At 43.9% G+C, this 12028-nt stretch overlaps 1 protein-coding gene across 1 annotated transcript in view; it reads right to left on the bottom strand.

Moving 5' to 3' along the window:
- Nucleotides 1-12028, bottom strand: part of IPO5 (importin 5) — a 68619-nt gene that overhangs the window by 41305 nt on the left and 15286 nt on the right. The window contains exon 4 of the mRNA XM_038759058.1: nt 170-250. Within this exon, the coding sequence (XP_038614986.1) occupies nt 170-250 (81 nt within the window). The remainder of the gene's footprint in view (nt 1-169; nt 251-12028) is intronic.

The raw sequence follows: 12028 nt of genomic DNA, 5'->3' as shown, positions 1-12028 counted from the left end.
ACACTAAGATAAACCAAATCTAGGAAAGAACAATAATTCACTGTGCCATGGAAATCTAAAGGATCTGTAACCTCTAGTCATATTTAAGGAACTCAAATGAAGAGACCTCCCCTTTAATCCATCCCACACAACCTACATTTTGGAAAATGAATAAATTAAGGAATTATACCTCTTCAGCAGCAGTTGTATTTCTGATGGCTTGTAAAAGGAATGTAATCTTTGACTGGCCTGGAATAGTCTCATAGGTTTCCTACATGGGGGGAAAAAATCAGTTTACTTACTCTCAAATTCAATATTTTTTATAGCTACAGTAGAATTCAGTAACGGATATGATGTTATAACACCATGCAATCTGAACCAAGAGAGTAGCCAACAGGAAGTAAGAAAAAAAGCTATTATTCCTTTCATACAACATCTACTAGTACACAATTACTCAGTCCCTCTAATGTTATCAAAACTGCATTTTTCTGCACTGTGAAGATGCTGTACATTGAAAAGTGGGAAAAATCATTGCAACAAGGGACTTTCACGGACAGTGGACACAGAAAAATTTAGTAAAGCAAATAGATTTTAGTCTTATTACATGCCCTCTACCCACCTCTCAATCCATCAGCCCACAAATACCTGAACCCTGGTCTGATGCCGAGCCACAAGAAGGTCTTTTCCAGCCCAAGACACTTGGCACCTTCCCTAGGACTGACCTAACTTCTCACATGGACTAAGACAGACACCCTCAAAGCTTCATCCACAACCTTGGGAGGAAAAGGAGGAGATGGCAGAATGGGAAAGAAATGTGGAGTCCGAAAAAGAGAGAAACTATTATTCTCTTGCTACAGTCTTCCCGTTTTTCATTATCCTCCATAATGACTCTTCCTAAACTATTCCCACTAGATGACTTAGTTGGCCAAAAAAAATGTGCAGGTCCACTTTGCTAAGCATTGAGATTTAGACCTGAGACAGACCAAAGAGCTGAGAGTTATTGGGGTAATTGGTGTGTTTCGATTCACACAGGAATAGAGTGGGAAGGCTCCATGAAGTGAGCTTTAGTACAGAATTGAAGGGTTGTGGAGGGAAGACATTCTGCAGGAGTGAAGACTGTAAAGAAAACTAAGGGCCGGGGCACGTTGAGTACAGAAGAGGGTAAGCATTTTGGCTTTGCAAGAGTGAAGAGTTCACTTTGCTCCTAGGATGCGGCTGAATTAAAGGGTGGACAAAAAAGAAAAATCAATTCAAAAGCCCTAGAAGCTTAAAACATCAGGATGCCATCTATATGGTTCTGTTAAGATCCACCTTTACCAGAAAAATCTGTCAACCCCCTTCTATAGGTACAAGCAGCAGCAACAGTTGTAACAGTGAAACTGCAATAAAGCTTGGGATTCTATCCCTCAGGACACCTTAAAAAACTACTATTGGTTCAAAATGATGATCCACCCAAGCAAGTTATCAGTTTCTTTTTTTAGTAAAATATAGTATTAAATGCTTACTGTTTTTAAAAGAGCTCTGTACTAAGCACTGGGAAGGAGTAGGCAGGTGGGAATTAGACCCGGATCCTGTCCCTTGAAGGGTTCACAATCTATGACGTTCAATCCTTATCGTTAGGGAATGTTCCATTTAGCTATGTCTAACTTTTCCCTCTATTTCCTCAACTTTCTTTCTAGTAATTCACTATTGACCCCTCTTAAATCAACTGATATTTTTGGCCTATAATACCAAACAGTAACAAATTCCTTTTTTTTTAATGGTATTTGTGCCAGGCACCGTACGAAGTGCTGGGGTAGATACAAGCTAAACAGGTTGGACACAGTCCATGTTCCACATGGAGCTCAGTCTTAATCCCCATTTTAGAGATGAGGTAACTGAGGCACAGAAAAGTTGAATGACTTACCCATGGTCACTCAGCACGCCTATCACTCAATGCATGAACTACTTCCTTTTGTTTGTTCAGACCTATCATCTTCTAAGCTTCAATAAGTCTAGTTATTCTGGGAAAGCAGGATTTAGTGAACATCTATCCCTGCCTTTGAGACAAAAACTGTGAAGTACAATCTTGACGATATAACCTCTAGGGTTAGCTATCCTTAGCATAGTGTCAAACTAACCAAAGTTTGGAGTGGTGTTTCTCGGGGTTTGATGCAGGGACTTGTCAACTTGACATCCCCATGCTCACTCTCTCAGGGAGATCATGGGCTTTTTTAACTTCAGCCATCACCTGTATGCAGATGGCTCTCAAAGCTCCCTTATCATCCCTGGCTCTTCCTTGCTAGGAAGTTTCTGCATTCCTTTTGCCTCCAGGCTATTTCCCCATGGATGTTTGGCCAGGTATTACATCCCCATTTTACAAAGGAAACTGACACAAAGATAAGTACAGTGACTTTTCCAAGGTCACACAGATGCAAGTGGAGTTGTCAATTCTGGTACCGACTCCCAGAGCTGCGCTGTTTCCACACGGCCATCTGCTTCTCTATTTAATCGTTAGAAGACATATTTAGTCTTCTCAAGGAATTTACAACCTGGGCTGCAGTCGCAGTCCAGATTAACCAATACAGGCTGTGTAGCTCACTGGGATTTTCCCAGTATTTTTGTTGGGCCAGTTCGGTCTTACTTCTGGGAGTCTACCAAAAGCCTCCAGCTAAACAGGACCTCGGATTTGCAAAGTCCTGAAAAGAATGGCTGACCTGTAACTTCAAAGCACAATCTGCCAGTTATTGGCAGAACTAGGTGATAGCTAAGAGAAAAGGATGAGTAGTAAAGGATGCAAAAAAAAGCAATAACAGGAGACAACAAATGGGAGCTTCATCGAAAGGTACTTGTCTGCTGTGTGACCCTGGGCATGTTGCTTAACTTTTCTGAGCCTCAGTTCCCTCACCTGTAAAATGGGGATTAAGACTGTGAGCCCCATGTGGGACAGGGACTGTGTCCAACCTGATTAGTGAGGGCAGGGGTCAGAGGTGAGAAGCAACTTTCAGGGGTGGAGGAAGGAAATCTTATGAAATCTCTCGCTCCATCCCTTCTCCCCTCCTTAACTTCCATCTTCATCCGCTCACTCTCCACTGGTTCCTTCCCCTCTGCCTTCAAACATGCCCACATCTCTCCCATGCTAAAAAAAACCCCTCTCTTGACCCCACCTCACCTTCTAGTTATCGCTCTATCTCCCTCCTACCATTCCTTTCCAAACTCCTTGAACGAGTCGTCTACACACGCTGCCTCGAATTCCTCAACGCCAACTCTCTCCTCGACCCCCTCCAATCTGGCTTCCGTCCCCTACATTCCACAGAAACTGCCCTCTCAAAGGTCACCAATGACCTCCTGCTTGCCAAATCCAACAACTCCTACTCTATCCTAATCCTCCTCGACCTCGCAGCTGCCTTCGATGCTGTGGACCACCCCCTTCTTCTCAACACGCTAGCCAACCTTGGCTTCACAGACCCTGTCCTCTCCTGGTTCTCCTCTTATCTCTCTGGCCCTTCATTCTCAGTCTCCTTTGCGGGCTCCTCCTCCACCTCCCATCCCCTAACTGTAGGGGTTCCTCAAGGGTCAGTTCTTGGTCCCCTTCTGTTCTCGATCTACACTCACTCCCTTGGTGAACTCATTCGCTCCCACGGCTTCAACTATCATCTCTACGCTGATGACACCCAAATCTACATCTCTGCCCCTGCTCTCTCTCCCTCCCTCCAGGCTTGCATCTCCTCCTGCCTTCAGGATATCTCCATCTGGATGTCTGCCCGCCATCTGAAACTCAACAAGTCCAAGACTGAACTCCTTATCTTCCCTCCCAAACCCTGCCCCCGCCCTGACTTTCCCATCACTGTTGACGGCACTTCCATCCTTCCCGTCTCACAAGCCCGCAACCTTGGTGTCATCCTAGACTCTGCTCTCTCATTCACTCCGCACATCCAATCCATCACCAAACCCTGATGGTCTCACCTCCGCATCATCGTCAAGATCCACCCTTTCCTCTCCATCCAAACAGCTATACTGCTCGTTCAATCATTCATCCTATCCCGACGAGTACTGCATCAGCCTCCTCCCTCATCTCCCATCCTCCTCTCTCTCCCCACTTCAATCCATACTTCACGCAGCTGCCCAGATCATCTCTGTGCAGAAATGCTCTGGGCATGTTACTCCCCCCCTCAAAAATCTCCAGTGGCTACCAATAAACCTAAACATCAGGTAAAAACTCCTCACCCTGGGCTTCAAGGCTGTCCATCACCTCGCCCCCTGCTACCTCACCTCCCTTCTCTCCTTCTACAGCCCAGCCCGCACCCTCCACTCCTCTGCCACTAATCTCCTCATTGGGCCTCGTTCTCGCCCGTCCCGCCGTCGACCCCAGGCCTGGGATGCCCTCCCTCCGCACATCCACCAAGCTAGCTCTCTTCCTCCCTTCAAAGCCCTACTGAGAGCTCACCTCCTCCAGGAGGCCTTCCCAGACTAAGCCCCCTCCTTCCTCTCCTCCCCTCCCCCCTCCTTACCTCCTTCCCCTATCCCCAGCATCTGTATATATGTATATATATTTGTATGTATTTATTACTCTATTTTATTTTGTTAATATGTTTTGTTTTGTTGTCTGTCTCCCCCTTCTAGACTGTGAACCCGCTGTTGGGTAGGGACCGTCTCTATATGTTGCCAACTTGTACTTCCCAAGCGCTTAGTACAGTGCTCTGCACACAGTAAGTGCTCAATAAATACGATTGATTGAATGAATGAATGAATGAAAGGAGGTGTGAGCTCTGTGGGAAAGGAACCAGGGATCTCGATGCCTGGCACTTCACCAAGATTCCTCCAAGTGAGATCCTGAACCCAATGCTGCCACCAGCAGCCTTAGGCAGGTCACTTAACTTTGTGGTGCTTCAGTTACCTCTTCTGTAAAATGGAGAGAAAATATCTCTTCTCACTCCCTCAGACCCAGTGTCCAATCTGAAGCAGCCTGGCTTTGTGGAAAGAGCACGGGCCTGGGACTTAGGGAACCCCTGGCTCTGCCACTTGTCTGCTGGGTAACATGGGGCAAGTCACATAAATTCTCTGTGCCTCAGTTCCCTCCTCTGCAAAATAGGGATTCAATACCTGTTCTTCTTTAACTTTGTAAGCCCTGTGCGGGTCAGGGATTGAGTACCATCTGATTAGCCTGTATCTGTCTCAGTGTTTAGCACAGTGCTTGACACCGAGTGAGTGCTTAACAAATTCTATCATTATTATTGCTTGAGATGGGGGAAGGGAGGTGGCCCTCCCCTTGGCAAGAAGTGGGTTTCAGCTGGGGTCTGATTATTCTTGTGTCTACCCCAGTGCTTAGGCCAGTGCTTGACACATGGCAAGTGGCAAGTAGTTAATACCCTTTTTTTAAAAAAAGGTACACTAGCTGGAAAACAGTTTTAATTTTATTTCCAACTCCATCCCTGATACGTCAGGAATTCTAACATCCGAATCTCTGTTCCTCACTGACAAAATGGGAGGAAAGCATATTAAGGGAAAATAACTTTGTAGCAAAGACTGAACCAAAGACTGATAAAGATAGTGGGAATGAACTCAGACTGTGACTAACTTCAGAGTGCCCTGATTTCTGGCACCGGATGAAAGAACAGCTCCAGAAGAAAACGCAACAGCAATATTTTTATCCTAATAGTCTATTTTTCTCAAAAAAAGTTTTAATTTAGAAAGAATATTTTCAAATGAATGACTATGCAGAAAAATCTGGCATTGAATTTTGGCTTAATTACATTAGCAACTTAAATATCTCTGCAACAGGCCTGTGAATACAGGTTTAAAAAAAAAACAGTGGGCAGAGCTGCCCCAGAGTAGCCAGACACACTACATATGAGATCTTAAGGCAAATGCTAGAATGGAGAAAGACGACTATGCCTTCTCCTAAATTTCAGACCTCCTTAGGAACAAGCCCACAAGAAGTCTATGATTGTCTAGGAGAGGAGTAATCATTCTTGCATTCTGGATCTCCTTATTTAATATCTTGTTTTTAATAACTGCACTTATACAGTGCTTACTATGGGCTACGCACCAGGGCTCACAATCTATCTTATCCCCATTTCACAGATGTGGAAACTGAGGCTCAGAAGTGAAATGACATGCCCATGGTCAAACAGCAGATCGGTGGCAGTTCTGGGATTTGAATCTGGGTCTCCTGTTTCCTAGTCCCATGTTGTTCTACTGGGCCTCACTCGCTTGATTCATAGGTTTTAAACAATGATGTAAGCAGTTCCTGTCAAATGTTGGGCTCGTAAATCAACTCTTCAAGTAACTCTATCTCATTCTGTTACGCACTTTAAAAACAAGGGCCAAAAAACCAGGATGGTTTCCTGAATTACAGAAGCCAGAAAAAGAATAATCTTTCCCATTTAGGACGATAGGCCTGGCTCTAGGAGGGTTTGTCCTTTTTACAGTCTGAGTCCGTAGTGCCGGCTCTAAGCGCTGCAGCCCACTGACCCAAGAGAGTGGGGTTGGGGTGCCGCTGGAGAGAAGAAAGCCTGGAATGTCTTAGAAGTGGTCCAGGGCTCACTTCTGGGTTGAGAAGTGGGTGAAGGTGAGAAGAGAGGGGAGAAGCTAACTGGCCCTTTCTGTATGGTGATTTTGCACACTCCCGCTAATCCTTATGGCTGTGTGGACTTCAAACTCTCAGCAACCTACAGAAGGAAAGGCACAAATGCTTTGCCTTGGGGAAGTGAGGCCAAGCTTGATATGGACTCATAATGAGCCAAGGGCAAGGGTTGGATGGGATGTGTCCGGCTTCCGAAGGCAGGACCCTCGGCCGGCTCCCCACGAGGATGTCCATGTTTTCCACCCAACAAAACCTCCATGTAGTCTTCTACGGCCATTCCACTACAGTGGTTTGCAGGTCCAGTTTAGAAATGACCACTGAGTGGTCAACATTCTGCATTTGAGAAGATCTACTTTAGAAATCAAGCACAAAAAAACAACTCTTGCCCACTTTCACCCAAGCTAGGTTGAACGTTAAGTTGGTTGGTGCCAGTAAAAGCAAATCACGGAAAAATAGCAGTTTAAAAAAAGTAAGGAAATGCACATACTGGAGAGACCCTTCATACCCCCTTAGAATAAAGTACAGGAAGCAGCATGACGTAATGGCTAGAGCACGGGTCTGGGTGTAAAAAGGTCAAGGGTTCTAATCCCAGTTTCACCACTCGCCTACTGTGTGGCCTTGGATGAATCACTCGCTTCTCTGTACCTCAGTTACCTCATCTGCAAAATGGAGATTAAGACTAAATCCTGTGCGGGGCAGGGACTGTTTCCAACTCAATTTGCTTGTAACCACCCCAGCTCTTAGTACGGTGCCTCGAACACCATAAGCACTTAAATGCCATTATTATTATTATTATTATTATTATTATTAATTGGCAATCAACTTTAATTTACAGCTAATAATCTTAAAATGTTTTTTTCCAAATCTGGGCAGCATTCTTACTACCACCCCCACCTTCAGGGAATGAGGTTGATAAAAACGAAGGCAAACACTTTCAGATCTTTAAAATAAAAATACCCTGTTAATTCTTTAAGTAATCCTAACTAGCGGAATTCAAGTATGGCACCAATAAATAAAACTCAGAGAAACCACAGGCTCATTTTAGCATTAGTGGCTTCAATTTCCCCCTCCACCCACCTTTACAAGAGATCTGCATCTTTCCCTCCTTTCTCTCTTTCCCAACCTGCCTTAGGGTAGGTGTGCTAATAAGTAATGAGAGAGCTGCAACAAAGGGATGGGATACATCACTAACAGTCAGATGTGTTGTTTTTGATATATTATAAGGAAGACATTCTCCCTTCCTTTCATTTAATTCCCCTTGACATTAACGATGCTTTGCGCAAGGATCAAAGAGATACTCAAAATTCTTTCTGGGCAAAGTTAGACTGTGTATATGGAATATACTGAATGAAGAAATGTCAATATTTGAAAGAGCACAATACAATCTTTCTGGAATGACTTCTTTCACCTCCTCTTTTGCCTCCTGTAATATTTTTTATTTCTTCTCATTTAACCAATTGCTTAAACTCCCAAGAATCCAGATTGCTAAGGTAAAATGAAATTTTTACCTTGAAAAATGAAAAGGTTCGAGCATGACCGAGGTTTGCAAATCAAGAAGCATGAGGACAAAGAAGTGGAGAGGATATGGAATTGTTATTCACTGAATTCCAAAATACACACATGAGGGAGAGCATCCATTGAAGTCTGAAGACATCAGATTCAAAACAGACAAAAGGAAGCTTCTCCTCACACTGGAGCTTTTAAGCTTAGGGAACGCACTACCGCAGAAAGTTGTGAAGTTTAGAAATCTTAGCAGGATCAATAGAGAGTTACATAAATCCAAGGAGGTCAATAATGGACACTAAAGGGAGGAACTTGGTCATGTTAGCCCTAAGGATGATCCATCCCTGATCATTAGGATGGATGTCAAGGAGAAAAATCAATAACCTATGCCTCCAACATCTTAATGGCACTGTCAGGGAAAGAATACTGGGTTAAATAGGACACTGGTCTGACAGCAGTCTTGTTTTCTTGAATTCTCCTGTGACTAAAAACAATTTTTTTAAAAAAATCCTATTGGTATACATTTATATATTTACTCACCGCCCCCTAAAATGTACATAGGCAATGCTTTTTTTCATCTTTAACTGATTCGTTCATTGGATGAACAAGTTTCTAGTACTAGAAGTCAAAAGAGCTACATGTCATCCACAGCAAGCATTTTTCCTCCATGATTATATGCAGAAATTCTATATCAAGAACTCTCTACAGCTACATCTTGCTGTCGAAGGTGTGTCGCAGACTATGTTCCAGGATTGGCAGTGTCGCTTTTGAAACCAAAGGACAGCTCTATTCATACACACTCACACGCAGATCTATAAATAACATTTTTACTTGATTTCATATTTGAATACAAAACAACAGTTTGATATCCATGTTTCAATTAGTTATTTTGACTGAGTATATTATGCAAGTATTTACTGAACACTTGCCAAATTTTCAGTTAATTCAGAGAAAACCTGTGAAAATATTTTTTACGGGTGCCTATCAAACCGCAATGCTAAATTCTACGTAGTTTAGTTTCTGGGGATTTAAAAAAAGGTTTAATTAAAAAGAAAAAAGAATTGCAACAGCAAAAAAAAAAGTTGTTCAAGGAAGACTCTATATTGTAACCTCTTCGGATACTGACATTTGCTTTAGTCAATATTTTCTCAAAAAAATTTTTGCTTTAGTTCATCGCATTGACAGGGCCTGAACCAAGTCATGCATTGTAGAGCATCTCAATACCGGCACTCATTAAGACGATAACTGCTACATATTTCATGCCAACATACTACTGTCACTTAAAAATGAAAATGTCCTTTTTCTTAAGTCCCCATTTCCTTTAGGGTGGGCTTTAACTGTAACCATGCACAAAAATGCTGAATTGTGTTTACTATTTGCCAAACACGGAACTGCAAAAAAGGTCCTATAGACTGTACGCTCCTTGTGGGCAGGGAATGTGTCTATCAACTCTGTTGAACTGCACTCTCCCAAGAGCTTAGTACAGCGCTCTGCATACTGCAAATACTCAGTAAATACCACTGATTGAAATACATGATCTCAGCAATACAATTCTGCCTTGTTATATAAATATATTCTCCATATGCTGTTTGGAAGAAAAAAAAATCACTGCCCAACTGTTTTCATTATAGAGCTAGGCAGAACATCAGTACTTTTTTCCAATTGTTTCTTATAAAAGAATCTGCTGAACTCTGGTAACCAGCACTCAAGTGATGTAAGTGATAAAAGACCCAGGACAGGCACCAATTGGAATTCACGCTTACCCAGACACTGGTATTTGGTTCAATGGAAGAGAGATTCCCCACTAGGCTGGATAATAGAGTCTAAGCAACTGAGGGGGGTAGAGAGGAGAGAAGAATTAACCTAGCTTACTAATTACAATGCAGTTCTGCTTTGAATCACACATGCAAGGTTTGATTTCAGAGAAAATGTTTGCTGAGAAAAAAGTGCTTCGGCTTACTAAAAGCTAGTAGTTACTAGCAAAAGCAGTCAAAATGATTTATTAACACAGTTTATATACGGACTCCAAAAGATTTTTCTAGAACAGAAGCTTACTTCATTCGGTTGGCACAATTTAAAACTAAAGCAATCTTAGAAAAGTCAGCATGTTACATTGTTTTTCGAAGTAAGCAATAAAGTCATTGTCATTTTAAAAATAATGGTCAAATCTCTCCAAGAACGGAGAGAAAAATGCCACCCCATTTAAGGTTTTATTAGCCTTACGTTCCTAAAGCCATCTCTCCTATGGGAAATGATGCACGTCTCTGTCCGTTTTTTAAATTGCCTGTACTCGTAGTTCCAAAAGTTTGGGAGACACCTCCAGCCACACTCAATGAAGCTTTAAAGGTGGAACTCTTATGGAAAGGAGTTTACTGGACTTCTGAATTCAAGCAACTGACAAATAGCATGGTCTGAATGATTAACAATCCCCCCAAATATTTTATTCATCGCGGACCTTGGTAGTTCGTAAACTGATCTGTGGAAGACTCCTAATGACTTCTAGACCCTCCAGGGAAAATTGGGGCTTAGGTGAAAAGAAAGTAAAGCCAATGATGAGTTCAAAGATTTCGAACAAAACCATATGATAGTGGCCCTGAAGAAACAGTCACACGAGAGCAGAGAGTGTCTACTTATAAATGGCATTGATTGATTAAAGAAAACAATGCCATCCTAGAGACTGGGGAAATTTTGCCCGGGGAGCCTACACATGGGGAGAGGCAGAAGCTCCTCGGATAAAAACCCCGGAAGGGACCACTCAAATTCCTCAATATGATATGAAACAAGCCTCCGCAACTACAGGATTAAAGATAAGGGGCTAAGGAGAAAAACAGGCTAGAGTATTGGGGGAGCGGGGGGCACGACAAGGCAGTTCAATAAGGCAAAGGACGGGGGATTGAGTGGGTGGGTAAGGATAATGGCAGGAGAAGTATGAGAGTGGAGAGGATGGGATAAGCAGGCCATCCTATTTACTGAGAGCTTACTCCTTGTAGGGCACTGTACTAACCGCTTGGGAGAATACAGACTGGTAGACAAGTTCCCTGCCCACGAGCTGACAGTCTAGAGAGGGGCGTAGACGTTAATACAAGTACAGAAATTATGCTAGATCCTGGGCGGGGCGGGAGAGAGAAGGGAGATGGGGCGGGCGACAGGAATTTGGGGGAGGGTTGTTGGAGGGGAGTAGGGGAGGGAAGAGCCAGAATGGGGGGAGGGGGCGGGCGCTCCTAAGAGCCAACAGAGGGATGGAGGGAAGCCGCCAAGGGGGCGGGGAGGGAAGAAGGCCGGTGGGAGGAGGGAAAAAGACAGAGGTGATTCATTCATTCACTCCTATTTATTAAGTGCTTACTGTGTGCGGAACACTGTACTACGCGCTTGGGATTTACAAAGCAGCAATAAGGAGTGACAAACCCTGCCCACAACGAGCTCACAGTCTGCGGCGGCGGGGGGGTGGGGAGGGGGGCCCAGACCGTCATTCATTTTTATTAAACGCTTACTGTGTGCGGAGCACTGAGGGAGCCTGGGAAAACACAATACACCAATAAAGCGTGACAATCCCTGCCCACGACGAGCTCCCAGTCTAGAGGAGGATCAATAAGGATAAATGAGAATTCAGAGAGGGGAGGGAGATGGGTGGGCCCAGCGCTTTGCACATAGTAAGCGCTTAATAAATGCCACTATTATTATTATTATTATGAGGGGAGAGAGATGAGGGGACGAAGGGAGATGGGGGATTCATTCATTCCATTGTATGTATTGAGCGCATACTGTGTGCAGAGAACTGTACTAAGCGCTTGATGAGGGGAGGGGGAGGGAGATGAGGGGAGAGGGGAGGGAGATAAGGAGAGAGGGGAAGCAGATGAGGGGATAAGGGAAGAGGAAGATGGGGGAGAGGAGCGGGAGATGGGGGGATGTGGGGAAGAAGATGGGGGAAGGGAGATGGGGGATGAGGGGAGGGAGATGGGGGATGAGGGGAGGGAGATGGGG

The sequence above is a fragment of the Tachyglossus aculeatus genome, chromosome 17 (assembly GCF_015852505.1).
Source record: "Tachyglossus aculeatus isolate mTacAcu1 chromosome 17, mTacAcu1.pri, whole genome shotgun sequence".
Taxonomy (NCBI): domain Eukaryota; kingdom Metazoa; phylum Chordata; class Mammalia; order Monotremata; family Tachyglossidae; genus Tachyglossus; species Tachyglossus aculeatus.
The sequence above is the reverse complement of the archived record's forward strand: the minus strand, read 5'-3'. Positions and strand labels throughout refer to the sequence as shown.